Source organism: Scyliorhinus torazame, chromosome 1 (assembly GCF_047496885.1).
Source record: "Scyliorhinus torazame isolate Kashiwa2021f chromosome 1, sScyTor2.1, whole genome shotgun sequence".
Taxonomy (NCBI): Eukaryota; Metazoa; Chordata; class Chondrichthyes; order Carcharhiniformes; family Scyliorhinidae; genus Scyliorhinus; species Scyliorhinus torazame.
In genome coordinates, this window is record NC_092707.1 from 247,621,578 (window position 1) to 247,637,460 (window position 15,883).

Here is a 15,883-nt window from a genome sequence, read left to right on the forward strand (position 1 = left end):
GTTATTTTGCATTATATCGAGGCACGAGGCAGGGGTGCCCTAAGTCGCCCTTCTGTTTGCATTGGCTATAGAACCCTTGGCCATTGCTCCAAGGAGCTTGGGGTTGTGGAAGAGGATAGTGTGGGATAGGGTAGAACATAGGGTGTCCCTATATGGAGATCATCTGCTCCTGTACATTTCGGAGCCGAAGGTATCAATGGGGGATATAATGGAGCTGCATCAGAGGTTTGGGAAATTCTCGTGGTACAAGTTAAACCAAGGGAAAAGTGCGGTTTTCATGGTCTCCCCACTGGGAGTGGGAACGGGGGTGGGAGGGTTGCCATTCCCCTTGGCGACATCTCATTTTAAGTATCTGGGGATAGAGGTGGCTCGGGACTGGGCAGAACTACGGAAGTTTAATTTTACCAGTTTGGTGGGAGGGTGAAGGCTGATTTGACGTGGTGGGACAATCTTCCTTTGTCATTGGCAGGCCGGGTGCAGGCTGTCAAAATGAATGTGTTGCTGCGGTTCCTATTTTTGTTCCACTGTCTGCCAGTCTTTCTACCTAAATCGTTCTTCAAGGGGGTGGATAAGTTGATCTGCTCGTTCATTTGGCGGGGGAAGGTTTCCAGCATTAGGATGCTGAGGCAAAGGGGAAGGCACAAGGGGGGGGGGGGGGGGAAGGTTTCCAGCATTAGGATGCTGAGGCAAAGGGGAAGGCACAAGGGGCCTCCCAAACTTGCTTTACTATTATTGGGGGCAAATGCTGAGAATGTCAGTGGGCAGCACGGTAGCATTGTGGATAGCACAATTGCTTCACAGCTCCAGGGTCCCAGGTTCGATTCCGGCTTGGATCACTGTCTGTGCGGAGTCTGCACATCTTCCCCGTGTGTGCGTGGGTTTCCTCCGGGTGCTCCAGTTTCCTCCCACAGTCCAAAGATGTGCAGGTTAGGTGGATTGGCCATGATAAATTGCCCTTAGTGTCCAAAATTGCCCTTAGTGTTGGGTGGAGTTACTGGGTTATGGGGATAGGGTGTAGGTGTTGACCTTGGGTAGGGTGCTCTTTCCAAGAGCCGGTGCAGACTCGATGGGCCGAATGGCTTCCTTCTGCACTGTACATTCTATGAAAAAAAATGATAAAAGGATGGTGCAAGTAGGGGAGGGCTCTGTGGGAAGGAAGGAGGCGGGCTCTTGCAGGGAGTTAGGGTTGCGGGTGCTGGCAATGGCATCGCTCCCAATGGTCCCAGGAAAGTATTCGGGGAGTTAGCTGGTTTAGACTGCACTTTAAATTGAGGGCTAGGTCAGGGCAGATGAAGGTAGTGTATAGGGCACACCTCACTAAACCAAGGATGAGCCAGTTGTTCAAGGGGTCCTGCGAATCATGTTCACATGTTTTGGTCCTGTCCGAAACTCGAAAATGTTTGGAGGTCGGTATTCAGGACAGTTTCAGGGACCTAACATGTGGATGTGAAGCCCGGCCCCCTAGAAGCCATATTCCGGGTGTCGGACCAGCTCGAGCTGCGAGTGGGCACTGGGACAGATGTCTTAGCCTTCGCCTCATTGATCGCTCAAAGGCGGGTTTTGTTGGGGTGGAAGTCATCCTCTCCACCCTGCGCCTCGACATGGCAAAGATATTTACTGGAGTTTTTGACCTAAGAAAAGGTACAGTTCAAGCTGAGGGGGATGAAGGAGGGGTTCCACAATTGTTGGGGTTTGTTTATTAAGCATTTTTGGGAATTGGTTACTGTTGACTGTTGGATGGGAGCGGGGGGGAATGTCTTGTTTGTTTGTTTGGGGGTTACTTGGGGCTGTTTGGGTGTTGTATTTTGAAAATGTTGAAAATTTGTTGAATAAAAATATTTTTTTTAAAAACAAGGTCGAGCAGCGCTTAAGCAACACTTGCTCAGCCAACCTCAGCCAGCTCACAACAATACCGCCCAGGAGACTGGCCCCAAGCTTCAGGGACGCAGACCTGGGGAAGCTCCTAGACGCAGTGGAGGCCAGGAGGGATGTCCTGTTCCCCCGAGGGTCCCAGAGGGTCAGCCATAGACCAGCCAGTGCTGCCTGGGACGAGGTGGCAGCAGTTGTGAGTGCCGGGAGTGGCCTCCAGGAGGACTGGCCTCCGGTGCCAGAAAAAGGTCAACGGCCTGCACCGAGCAGTATGAGTGAGTAGACACCAATTCACCCCCCCCACCCGGAGACCTTCCACCCCCATGCGAGCATCTACCCCCCCAACCCGCCATGCGGCCCTCAACCCACCCTCCACCCCCACCTCTCCCTTCAACTCCCCCAACCCTTCCTGCACATCCCCCTCCCACCACTGTGGACCACGCATGTGGCTAATGATGCCCTCTCTGTGTCTCCTCAGGATAAGTTCTCCCACAATCGCCGGGAGAGGGCCCAGACTGACAGTGATGTGCTAGACATAAGAATCCTCACCACTTTGCGGAGCAGGCCCTGGAGGTGACTGGGCTGGCCGAGAACAGAGCAGTCACCAATGCAGAGGCTGGCATACACCACAGTGGTGAGGAACCACCAGGCTCCAGCCAAAGGCCTGTCAAACTTGAGTTGTTATTGCCTCACTGACTGACCCATCTCTCCCACTGACCACATGTCCATTTTCCCGCAGGTCCTCCAGCCGATGGCCCATCCTGAGTGGCCCCCTCACTAGCCTCCCAGGAGAACACCTTGGAGGAGCGCTCAGAGGAAAACACGATTGAGGCATCACAGCCGTCATCCCCACTCTCCACCAGCGCAGATACACGCACCTCGGTGGGAAATGTTAGTGGTCAGACTTCTGGGGCACAATCTGGTGAGCACCACACAGCTGTTGAAGTACATCAGGTGGAGGCAGGAACCCCCAGGAGGTCTGCTGGATCCCAGGACCCAGCTGGGTCCCAGCCTGATGCTGAGCCTGTGGAAGAGGTCAACCCGGAGCTGATGGAGACGTTAGGGTGCGACCAGGACATTCAGAGGGAGATGTCACCGACACTCCAGCAGGTCTATAGCCATTTGGAGGAGTCTACGGACGCACGAGATGTCGCCGGCAATGTGTGGCACCGAGGCCAACACTGCTAGGGTGGCGACCACAGTGGAGAGCCTGGTGCACGACATCAGCATCATTAGTGAAGGTGCCCAAGGCATCGCAAAGTCAGTGAAGGCCATGGCTGAAGGTCTCGGCAGAATGTCTGACTCACAGGGGGATATCACCCAGTATCAGGCTGACTTTGATGAGGTTCCGCGGGATGTCCCGCTCTCAATTGGGAATGGCCGCGGCGCTGTGGAACTTGTCCCAGTCGCAGGTGGACATTGCTGAAGCGCTGCAGAGTATGTCTCAGTCGCTGAGGAACATTGCTGAGTGCATCGACATGATGGAGTGGACCATGGGGAACTGACAGGGTTGGCAGAGCCAGATGATGCAGAAGCATCCGGGGCTCAAACCATCTGCCCCCCCCATCCCAAGATGAACCCCAGGGCCCTATGGTCACTGAGCGGGAGGAGGGGACGCCGGGTGCCAAACGAGACCCATCTCATGGTGTGGTGGTGGTGGCCACCAGCTCCCCCAAGTTCCACCCCTCTGATGAGGCTGCGTCTCACAGCCAGCACACCGGATAGGGCGGCACAACAGTGCATGTGCTGCTGACAAGTGAGCCATGGGCCCTCCAGCCCCAGAGCCCCGAAAGGACTCGTGCCAATGGCACCGTAGGCTACGGGACAAGGTAAGCAGCTGGCTGCCTTCTTGTCTGATGTGCTCCTGGGAACACACCTAATGGTAGAGCTAGGAGGGCCAAGCACATTGAGGATCACTGAGGGCACCAGGGGGATAGGGTCGGAGTGGGAGAGGGCAGGTACGTAGAGAGTGAGGGGAGGCGGCACCATCGGGTGAGTGGGGAATTGTTACACACAATAAACACCCTTGTGCACAACCAGTCTGATGCTTCTGCCACTTTCTTCCTCAATGCGGGCTGACCTCCGAACCCCTGGCCCATCTCTCCAGGCATCTCCCCCTTCCCGTGGCACTCCCCACCCTCCTGCTGTGGACATGTCCTTGGAGCTGGGTCCCACCCCCAGGGTGTTTGGATGTTGGCTTCTACATGTGTGGTGTTGCCTTCTGCAGTGTTTAAGCACAGTGTCCAGGCATCAAGGTGTGATTGGGATGCTAGGCAATGACTCCCACATGCTGCATGGCCCACTTACCCACGGGAATTCATTTGGGTTATGTGACGTGCTCACTTAACCACGATTACCAATTCTCTATTAGCAATAGCCTTCAGCCGCACGGCCAGAAGACTTGACAGTCGATGGGGGTCATGGATGGTCAGTGGGGCAGACAGGCAGAGACAGGCTTTGGCCCTGGAACGGGTACACATGATCCAGGGGTTGGCATGTTGGTGTTACGTGTGGTTGCCCCCCCCCCATGGCAGCCCATCCCCGCAGAGCACTGGGGCAGCAAGCCCCGCGCTCATTGACTCTTTGCCTGTGAGCAAAGATGGCTACTCACCTCCTTGGCTCCCCACAGAAGCCCGGAGCTGATGGAGACATTAGGGCGCGACCAGGACATTCAGAGGGAGATGTCACCGACACTCCAGCAGGTCTATAGCCGTTTGGAGGAGTCCCAAAGACTACGGACGCACGAGGTGTCGCCGGCAATGTGTGGCACCGAGGCCAACACTGCTAGGGTGGCGACCACAGTGGAGAGCCTGGTGCACGACGTCGGCATCATGAGTGAAGGTGCCCAAGGCATTGCACAGTCAGTGACGGCCATGGCTGAAGGTCTCGGCAGAATGTCTGACTCACAGGGGGATATCACCCAGTATCAGGCTGACTTTGATGAGGTTCCGCGGGACGTCCCGCTCTCAATTGGGAATGGCCGAGGCGCTGCGGAGCTTGTCCCAGTCGCAGGTGGACATTGCCCCATGTTCACATTTTTCAAAACGAGTACTAATCGGCACCAGCGCGCCCACTTGCTGGGAGGCCGCTGAATCACGGGAGGCCGTTGGATATAGGGTGGCTCCCATTAATTGTATAGGAATAGGGCATAAGTGGTGATAATTGGTTTCTCACCACGCGACGGCGAGATCTCGATTTCGCCTATGGGAGTGGGCCGGTTAAATCGCGAACTGGTTAAATGGAGGCTGGCATGGTTCTCATTTTCGGCCTCTCCCGCTATTTGCCGGCTTCGTTTCGCTTGAGCGAGAGCACAACGAGGCCAGAGAATCGCACCCTAATAAATCTTTTGGCTGAATCACACCCGTGATATTTTTACAAACAGTTGCTATGTTTTTCATTGATTGGTTTGAATATGCAAACAGTCATTGGAAGTACTCATGTAAGATTTCCCTTCCCATTTAGGTAATCAATTTACAAAAAATCTCTTTTTTGAAATATTTAACCTTATTAACAAACATTATGTCAATATATAGAAGCCAGTAATCACACCTCTGCCACGCATGCTTGTTATTGTTTAGTTTTCAAATATGGGCACTGGATTGTTTAAATACACCCCTTACCTTGTCATTTTTCCATTGCCCTGTGTAGATTATACCACTGGGTGTCATATGAGTTCCAAATCCATTTCTCTCCAGAGTGCCATCTTCAGTTCTTGTACATTCCCCTTCTATAGAAAAACATAGCTGACTTGGGCAGGGTTCCCAGGCTGGACTGAATAAGCAACTCAGATAATGTAATAAATCATAAGAGTGACACTCCAGCGTATGTACTATCCTTTTTTTAAACGTATTTTTAATCAGAACATTTTCATTTATAACATACAAAATTGTCAAACAAATTTGTACAATTTTTATAAAAATATCCCAACCTAGCCCCCCATTCCATATTTACCCTTAACCCTCCCCCTCCTTCCTAACCATCCCCTAATTGCTGATAACAACCAATTCCTTAAAGAAGGTAATGAACAGCAGCCACCTAGGGTAAAACCCTTTCTCCGATCCCTATTTGGATACTTTATCTTTTCCAAATACAGGAATTACGACAAATCCCCCAACCATGCCAAACCCTTAGGCGGCGCCGATGCTCCCCATCCAAGCAAGACTCACCTCCGGGCTATCAGAGAGGCGAAGGCCAAGATATCATCCTTCTTCCCCTTCTGCAGCTCGAAAAGAACCCACTCATATGTGCCTTGATCAAATGCGCCCTACATACCACTTCAAACTGAATCAAACTGAGCTTTGTACATGAGGAGGTAAAATTGACCCTATGCAGAACCTCGCTCCACACCCACCTCCAAAGCCAAACCCAATTCTTTCTCCCATTTCCCCTTTACTTCCTCCAGAGAAGCTTTCTCCATCGTTATCTGATATCCTTCCTTCCCCTATCTTATCAAGAGACAGCACCTTATCAATAATGAAGGTGCCGGCAACTGAGGAAACAAAGAGAGTCCCTTATGCACAAAGTTCCATACCTGCAAATACCTAAAAACATTCCCCTCAGGAATTGAAACTTCACCACCAACTCTTCCAGCCCAGCAAACCTACTCTCCACAAACAAATCCCTAAACGTCTCCGCCCCCTTCTTCTCCCAAATCTTATACGATGAATTGTATAACCCAGCCGGTATAAACCAGTACCATTGTTGAATCTTCTTCCGGAGGGTCAGACTTGTATAACCCCCGGTAAAAGGTCTCAAAAACCCAATTGACCTGCTCTGGAGCAGAAACCAACCCTCCCTGGAGTTCTTAACCTGAACTATCTCCTGAGAAGCCATCTCAGCTGGTGAGCCAACAAATGGCTGGCCTTCTCCCCATACTCGTAAAACGCCCTCTCATACAATGAAGCTGGCTCATCTCCTTCCTCAACTCAAACTCCATCTGAAACTTCTTCCTCTCCGCTAACAGCTCTGCTGTTGGGGCAGCAGAGTATTGACGAGTCACCTCAAGGATGGAATCCTCTCGGTAGACTTATCTCTATGAGCTTTAAACAAAATTATCTCCTGCCTGTTGACCACCTTTAGTGCTTCCCACAACGTGGAAGGTGAGACCTCCTCATTCTTACTAAAATCCATAAAACCCAGTGGTGGTCACCACATTGAAAATGTGGAGACAATTACTACTTTAAATTGGGAGCGGTGTCAAAGATGGCGCTGATTTGTGCTAATCAGATATTCGAGCCGGCAAGGCTGGGTGCCAGGTTGAGAGGCTGGGAGGGCAAGACAGCGAAAGGAATGATGGATCTGATTCTGGAGGGACGATTCGTGAGTTTAGAGACGCTGCCGGAGAAGCTTGGGCTTTCAGTCGGAAGACTTTACAAAGAAGAAAGAAAAGTCCAGCACAGGAACACACCCTTCAGCCCTCCAAACCTGCGCGACATTGCTGCCCCTCTAACCTAAACATTCTACACTTTCAGGGTCTGTATGCTTCTATTCCCATCCTATTCATGTATTTGTAAAGATGCCCGTTAATTGTCACTATCGTACCTGCTTCCACCACCTCCTCCAGCAGAGTTCCAGATATCCACCACCCTCTGTGTAAAATGCTTGCCTTGAACATCTCCTCTAAACTTTGCCCTTCTTTTCTTAAACCTATGTCCCCTAGTAATGTTTATCCAACCTCTCCTCAAACCTATTGCTCTCCATACCAGGCAACATCCTGGTAAACCTCTTCTGTGCCCTCTCCATAGCCTCCACATTCTTCTGGTAGTGTGGTGACCAGAATTGAACACTATATTCCAAGTTTGACATAACTAAGGTTCTATACAGCTGCAGCATGACTTGCCAATTTTATACTCAATGCCCAAGCTGATAAATGTAAGCATGCTTTAGGTATCTGTAGGTTTGGGACTTTGAGGGGAAGATTTTTCCCTCATCCAGGCAGTGTCGCCATCGTCGCTGTTGGAAAGCATTTTGTTGCTCAGAGGGACGGAGGAGGGGAGTAGTTCTGGAAGTTACGGGAGGATCTTGGCGGAGGATGCTGCATCCCTTGAAGGGGTTAAGGCCAAGTGGGAGGAAGAGTTGGGGATGCCACTTTGTCGTACAAGAGGCTTGTGGTTATACAGTTCACAAGGGCAAGGATACGTTGGCTGTTTGAGAGAGTGGAGGATAAGTGTGAGCGCTGTGGGAGGGGCCCAGCAAACCATGTGCATGTGTTCTGGACATGTCCTGAGCTGGTGATAGTCTGGGTCTCCTTCCACGTTGGCGATTCTGCAAATGAATTGGAGTCTAGTCCTTTAGGGGCCATATTGGGGGTGTCAGACCTGCCGGAGCTGCAGACGGGTGCGGGGGCAGATGTTGTAGCCTTCGCCATGCTGATCACTCGCAGGTGGGCTCTGCTGGAGTGGAAGTCAGCTTCTCCACCCAATACTCAGTATGGATGGGGGATCTTATGGAGTTTCTACACCTTAAGAAAATTAAGTACACCAAAAGGGGTGCAACTGAGGGGTTCTACAAAAGATGGTAGTCATTTATTCTGATCTTCAAAGTGCTAGTGCTCACCGTCAGCATTGTGGGGGGTGCAAGTGTTGTTTCTTTGGGTTTGTTTTTAATGCTTTATTGTTTTGTACTTCTCAAAAAATGTTTAATAAAAACATTTAAAAATCCACATAATTTCAAACAGCAGAAACCATCCTCTCACAAAACCCCTTATCTGCAAGCAACGTCGTATCCAACCTCCACGGGATTTGCTGAGCACAGCCCATCTCGAACCACATATCCACATAGTGTGAGGCATGATCTGACATTACAATCGCCGAGTACCCTGCTCCCACAATACCAAGGAGTAACGACTGCTCCACCACAAATAAATCAATACGGGAGTAGACCTGATGCACGTGCAAAAAGAAGGAAAACTCCTTCTCCCTCCGGTTTCTAAATCTCCACAGGTTCACAGCCCAGCTCTCACCTACATCGCTCCTGTTAATTAACATAACTAGTTAATTAACTAGTTATTAACACAACATAGCTAGGACTTCCGGTTGCGGCTATGCGGAGCTAAGTCGCACATTCGGTGGCTCACGCAAAAACTGACTTTTGGGCTCTTTTCAGGGCCCCCAACGGCACTTTTTTGTTGTTTCCCGGTGTCGGAAGGAGATTATAACAGCTCCTCGATAGTATATGGCTTCTATTAGGAACGGGGCGACTAAAAAGGTGGTGGTGGACCCGAAGAAGGTGCGAGGGAAGAAGAAGAAAATGGCGGCGGGCGTGGACCAGGCAGCGTGGAGGCAGTGGGCGGAGGAGCAGCAGGAGGGTATCCAGCGCTGCTTCAGAGATTAAAGCGGACCTGCTAGAGCCGATGAAGGCTGCTATTGATAAGCTGCTCGAGACACAGACGGCCCAGGGGGTGGCGATCCACGAGGCTCGACAAAAAATCTACGACAATGAGGACGAGATCTTAGGCCTGGCAGTAAAGGTGGAGGCGCACGAGGCGCTCCACAAGAAATGGCAGGAGCGGTTCGAGGAGATGAAGAATCGGTCGAGGCGGAAGAATCTGTGGATTCTGGGCCTCCCGGAGGGGCTGGAGGGGCCAGACGTGAGGGCCTATGTGGTCACCATGTTGAACTCGCTGATGGGAGCGGGGTCCTTCCAGGGGCCCCTGGAGCTGGAAGGGGCCCATAGAGTGCTGGCGAGGAGGCCCAAGGCTAACGAGCCTCCGTGGGCGGTGCTGGTGAGGTTCCATTGGTTCGCTAATCGGGAGTGTGTGCTCAGGTGGGCCAAGAAGGAGAGGAGCAGCAGGTGGGAGAACGTGGAGGTTCGAATATACCAGGACTGGAGTGCGGAGGTGGCGAAGAGGAGGGCCGGGTACAATCGAGCGAAGGCGGTGCTGCACAGGAAGGGGGTGACGTTTGGCATGTTGCAGCCGGCGCGACTGTGGGTCACCTACAAGGACCGGCACCATTATTTTGAGTCTCCGGAGGAGGCGTGGGCCTTTGTTCAGGCCGGGAAGCTGGACACAGATTGAGGGTTGGGATGGGCGTTTGGGGACTGCAGTTGATATGTTACTTTTTTTGAGAGGGGGGCCTTTGCTTTGCTCTTGGTTTCTTTTTCTCTGTGTTTTTCTCTTTCGGGTCGGTGAGGATGGGTGGGGCAGGTTGGGCACTGTTTTGGTTGGGTTGGTCAGGGGGGAGCTCTTGGAGGGGGGTAGGTAAACGGAACAGGGGTGGCGGCCAGCGGTGAGATGGGGCCCCGCGGGGGAGGGGGAGGCCCGAGTCGGGGGTGAGGGGACTGGGCCTGTAAAAGGAGCTGCGTCAGAGGTGGTGGGGCCGGGGAGGTGGAAAGCACGGGCTTTTTCCCGCGCTAAAGACTGGAGGGGGCGGGGCCGGGGAAGCGAGGGTTGTTTCCCGCGCTTAGAATGGAAGGGGGAGGGGGAGAGCCTATGGATGGGGAACGGGAGAGGAGGGTGTGTCACACATGAGAGGAGTCGAAGGAGAGGCGGGAGAGGCCGGGGTCAGCAGGAGTCAGCTGACTTGCGGAAGTGCAATGGGGGGAGTAAATCAGCGAGGCTGTGTCCTAGCCGGGGGGGGGGGGGGGGGGGGGAATCGAGTTGCTGCTGCTAAGGTTAAGGGGGAGCTGGAGCGAGTGGGGGGTTGAGACGGGGGTATGCCGCCGTGGGGAACGGGCCGGGTGTGGGGTGCGGGCGCGTGGCTGGCCGAGGAGCGGTTATGGCTAGTCGGCGGGGGAGGGGGGCGGGTAGCCCCCTGATCCGGCTGATAACCTGGAATGTAAGGGGACTGAATGGGCCGGTTAAGCGGGCCCGCGTGTTCGCGCACCTGAAGGGGCTCAAGGCGGATGTGGTTATGCTCCAGGAGACACACCTGAAGGTGGCAGACCAGGTAAGTTGAGGAAAGGGTGGGTTGGTCAGATGTTTCACTCGGGGCTGGATGCCAAAAATCGAGGGGTGGCGATCTTGGTGGGAAAGAAGGTGTCATTCGAGGCGTCGAGCATTGTGGCAGATAATGGTGGGTAGATACGTAATGGTAAGTGGTAAGTTGCAGGGAAAGAGGGTGGTACTGGTCAATGTGTATGGCCCGAATTTGGATTGCGGGTTTTATGCGGCGTATGTTGGGTCGGATCCCAGACTTGGAAGTGGGGGGCCTGATAATGGGGGGAGACTTTAACACGGTGCTGGATCCGGCACTGGATCGCTCCAGATCTAGGACGGGTAGGGAGCCGGCAGCGGCTAGAGTGCTGAGGGGATTTATGGACCAGATGGGAGGGGTGGACCCCTGGAGATTTGCAAGGCTGGGGGCAAGGGAATTTTCATTCTTCTCACATGTCCATAAGGCTTATTCCCGAATCGACTTCTTCATTTTGAGTAGGGCGCTGATAGCGAGAGTAGACGATACCGAGTATTCGGCAATAGCCATTTCGGACCACGCCCCGCATTGGGTGGACTTGGAGATGGGGGAGGAGAGGGACCAGCGCCCGTTGTGGCGCTTGGAGGTGGGGCTGTTGGCGGACGAGGTGGTGAGCGAGCGGGTCCGAGGAAGTTTAGAGAGGTACTTGGAGACCAACGACAACGGGGAGGTCCGAGTGGGGATGGTATAGGAGGCGCTGAAGGCGGTGGTGAAGGGAGAGCTGATATCCATTAGGGCCCACAAGGAGCGGAGGGAGAGGGGCGAGAGGGAGAGGCTGGTGGGGGAGATGGTGAGGGTAGACAGGAGATATGCGGAGGTGCCTGAGGAAGGATTGTTGAGGAAGAGGCGCAGCCTCCAGGCCGAATTCGACCTGGTGACCACCAGGAAGGCGGAGGTGCAGTGGAGGAAGGCCCAGGGGGCGATTTACGGGTATGGGGAAAAGGCAAGCCGGATGCTGGCACATCAGCTTCGGAAGCAGGACGCAGCTAGGGAGATCGTGGGAGTTAAGGACAGGGGAGGGAGTGTGGTGCGGAGTAGGGTTGGCATCAATGGGGTCTTCAGGGACTTTTACGAGGAATTGTACCGATCCGAGCCCCCATGGGAGGAGGGAGGGATGGGCCGTTTCCTGGACCAATTGAGGTTTCCAAAGGTGGAAGAGGGACTGGTGGCGGGATTGGGGGCCCCGATTGGACTGGAGGAGCTGACCAACGGGATAGGAAGCATGCAGGCGGGGAAGGCACCGGGGCCGGACGGTTTCCCGGTCGAATTCTATCAAAAATATATGAACCTGTTGAGCCCGCTGTTAGTTAGGACCTTTAATGAGGCAAGGTAGGGCGGGGCTTTGCCACCAACGATGTCCCGGGCACTGATCTCCTTGATCCTGAAGCGGGACAAGGATCCCCTGCAGTGTGGGTCTTACAGACCGATTTTGTTGCTAAATGTAGATGCCAAGTGCTGGCGAAGGTCTTAGCCACGAGGATTGAGGATTGTGTGCCGCAGATCATCCATGAAGACCAGACGGGGTTTGTGAAGGGGAGGCAGTTGAACGCGAATGTGCGGAGGCTTTTGAACGTTATCATGATGCCGGCAAGGGAGGGGGAGGCGGAGATAGTGGTGGCGATGGATGCTGAGAAAGCCTTCGATAGGGTAGAGTGGGGGTACCTGTGGGAGGTGCTGAAGAGGTTCGGGTTTGGGGAGGGGTTTGTCAGGTGGGTTAGGCTGTTGTATGAGGTCCTGATGGCGAGTGTGGCCACAAACAGGAGGAGGTCCGAGTACTTTTGGTTGCACCGAGGGACGAGGGTCCCTTGTCCCCCCTGCTCTTCGCACTGGCGATTGAACCCCTGGCTATGGCACTGAGGGAGTCAAGGAACTGGAGGGGCTTGGTGCGGGGTGGGGAGGAGCATAGGGTGTCGCTCTATGCGGACGACCTGCTGCTGTATGTGGCGGACCCGGTGGTAATGAGGATTCTTAAGGAATTCGGGGACTTTTCAGGGTACCAGCTCAACATGGGGAAGAGCGAGCTGTTCGTGGTTCAGCCAGGGGACCAGGAGAGGGGGATTGGCGAGCTCCCACTAAAAAGGGCGGAGAGGAGCTTCAGGTATTTGGGGGTCCTGGTGGCCAGGAGCTGGGGGGCCTGCATAGGCTTAATTTTACAAGACTGGTGGAGCAAATGGAGGAGGAGTTCAAGAGGTGGGACGCGTTGCCGCTGTCCCTGGCGGGTAGGGTACAGTCAATCAAAATGACGGTGCTTCCAAGGTTTTTGTTCCTGTTCCAGTGCCTCCCCGTTTTTATCCCGAAGGCTTTTTTTAGGCGGGTTAACAGGAGTATAATGGGGTTTGTGTGGGCGCGAGGGACTCCGAGGGTGAGAAGGGTGTTCCTGGAGCGGAGTAGAGATAGGGGGGGACTGGTGCTGCCCAACCTCTGTGGGTACTACTGGGCCGCCAATGCGACGATGGTGCGCAAGTGGGTGATGGAGGGGGAGGGGGCTGCATGGAAGAGGCTGGAGACAGCGTCTTGTGTGGGTACGAGTCTGGGGGTGCTGGCAACGGCGCCGCTGCCGCTCTCTCCAAGGAGGTATACCATGAGCCCGGTGGTGGCGGCTGCCCTCAAAATCTGGGGGCAGTGGAGGCAGCATAGGGGGGAAGTTGGGGCCTCGGCGTGGACCCCAATACGGGGGAATCACCGGTTCGCCCCAGGGAGAACAGGTGGAGGGTTTTCGGGGTGGCACAGGGCAGGGATACGAAAGTTGGGGGACCTGTTTGTGGACAGGAAGTTCACGAGCCTGGGTGAGCTAGAGGAGAAGTACGGGCTCCCCCCGGGGAACATCTTCAGGTACTTACAGGTAAGGGTGTTTGCCAGACGGCAGGTGGTGGAATTCCCGCGGCTACTGCCACACACAGTGCAGGACAGGGTGCTCTCGGGGGGTGGGGGGGGGGGGGGGGGGTGGGGGAGTGGGGAAGATCTCAGAAACTTACCAGGTGATGCAAGAGGAGGAGGAGGCCTCGGTGGTGGAGGTGAAAGGTAAGTGGGAGGAGGAGTTGGGAGAGGAGATTGAGGAAGGGACATGGGCAGATGCCCTAGGGAGGGTGAACTCTTCCTCATCGTGCGCGAGGCTCAGCCTCATACAGTTTAAGGTGCTGCACAGGGCACACATGAACGGGACAAGGATGAGCCGGCTTTTTGGGGGTGAGGACAGGTGTGTTAGGTGCTCAGGGAGCCTAACAGGTGATTCCCCACCTCTGGAAAGATCAAAGCTGTAATACAATGGATCAACAAACAGCTGCCCTATCCAAACCCAACTATAATATCAAATATTTCAGGAAGGAAAAACATATACCCACACTCAAACATTTCCACCAATACAGTAAAAGACGAAAGAACCACATAGCCAGAAAAAAGGCAAAGAAATAGCAAAACACATCAAAAGAACCACCATTTAGGTGTAACCAACAACTTCATTAAATTTCCCCCCAGTCCATGCATCATCACAAAGTCTCCTTCGGCGTGTCGACTCTGAACCTGACCAAAGACGAGTCGGGTACCTTTTGTAAGGGACATGAAGAATCCAGCACGAGTTTTAAGGATACAAAGTAATAACATTTATTTACTATAACATATATACATAACAGTAACAGTAACTTCCCTCGCTACATACTCCTTCCTGCTGGTTCCTGAACTGGCCAGCTTTATTTATACTAGGAGTTTACTCGTGGTTTCTCCTCCCCCTCATTGGGGAAGCTCATACTCCCACAGGATTGTGGGATAGTCATTAGTCCCCAGCCAATGGTAAGTAGGCAGGTTATAACATCCCTCCCCCCCAAAGTCCAAGGAATCCACCGAAGACCCTGGCGAAGGAGGGCGTCAGACTCGTTTGGCCGCAGGTCGGACACCATTTGCACGCGGCGCTGGATCAGGCGGCGTGTAACGAGACGGAGACCGGCGCTTCCGTGATGAACAGCGCGGTTGTACATCCACGGCCCGTGGACCCGAGGATTCCCCCTCTGATGCATCCTGTGTCTCCATCTCGGAGTCAGAGCCTGCTGCCTCCGTCATGTCAGCGTCTCTATCTCCATTCGGTCCCGTAACGACCTGCGCAGGCTTCGAGTGAGGCACCAGTGGAAGATTGTGAGGACTACCTTCCCTTGTCTCTGGTCTCTGCGGCTGCTGAAATGAGCTCCGGGGGCGGGGAATCTTTTGAGGGGATGGTCTTCTGGACCGAACGTGGTCTACGTGTTTTCGCTGGAGACGACCCTGGGATTGCACTTGGTAAGATATCGGGCCCGTTTGGCAAAAGATTACACCAGGAACCCATTGGGCACCACCAGCAAAATTCCGAACGAACACTGGGTCACCGGGCGCCAACTGCCGAATCGGCCGATGCCGAGAAAATACCTGTCCCTGCCGTTCTTGTGTGCGGCGTACTTTTGCGCCAATGTCCGGGAAAACCATACTAAGGCGGATGCGAAGTCTCCAGCCCATTAGGAGTTCTGCGGGAGCTACCCCAGTCACTGCATGGGGGATGGTCCTGTACGTAAACAAAAAGCGAGCCAGTCTCGTGTCCTTTGATCCGGAAGACTGCTTCTTTAGGCCTCTTTTGAATGTCTGCACTGCGCGCTCTGCCAACCCATTTGAAGCCGGGTGGTAAGGGGCAGTGCGGATATGGCGGATGCCGTTCACCTTCGTGAACCTCACAAACTCCTCACTCGTGAATGGAGTGCCGTTATCCGTGACCAGCACCTCGGGGAGGCCATGCGTACTAAACGATAAACGTATCTTTTCAATTGTTGCGCAGGACGTTGTACCCTGCATCTTATGCACCTCTAGCCATTTGGACTGGGCGTCAATTAGTAGAAGGAACATGGATCCTTGAAAAGGGCCTGCGAAATCTGCATGCAAGCGTGCCCAAGGCCGCCCTGGCCATTCCCAGTGATGTAGGGGCGCGGCCGGCGGAAGCTTCTGATGCTCCTGGCAAATGGAGCAGTTTTGGGCCACCTTCTCAATGTCGGTGTCGAGGTCTGGCCACCTGACATAACTCCGGGCCAACATTTTCATTTTGGTCACGCCTGGATGCCTATTGTGCAAGTCTGATAGTATCAGCTCCT

At 53.8% G+C, this 15,883-nt stretch overlaps 1 protein-coding gene across 2 annotated transcripts in view; it reads right to left on the reverse strand.

Moving 5' to 3' along the window:
- The window catches only part of morn2 (MORN repeat containing 2), a 129,181-nt gene that overhangs the window by 82,760 nt on the left and 30,538 nt on the right, over nucleotides 1–15,883 (reverse strand). For both annotated transcript variants that reach the window (XM_072504317.1, XM_072504312.1), the window contains one exon: nucleotides 5,490–5,596. In XM_072504317.1, the coding sequence (XP_072360418.1) occupies nucleotides 5,490–5,596 (107 nt within the window). The remainder of the gene's footprint in view (nucleotides 1–5,489; nucleotides 5,597–15,883) is intronic.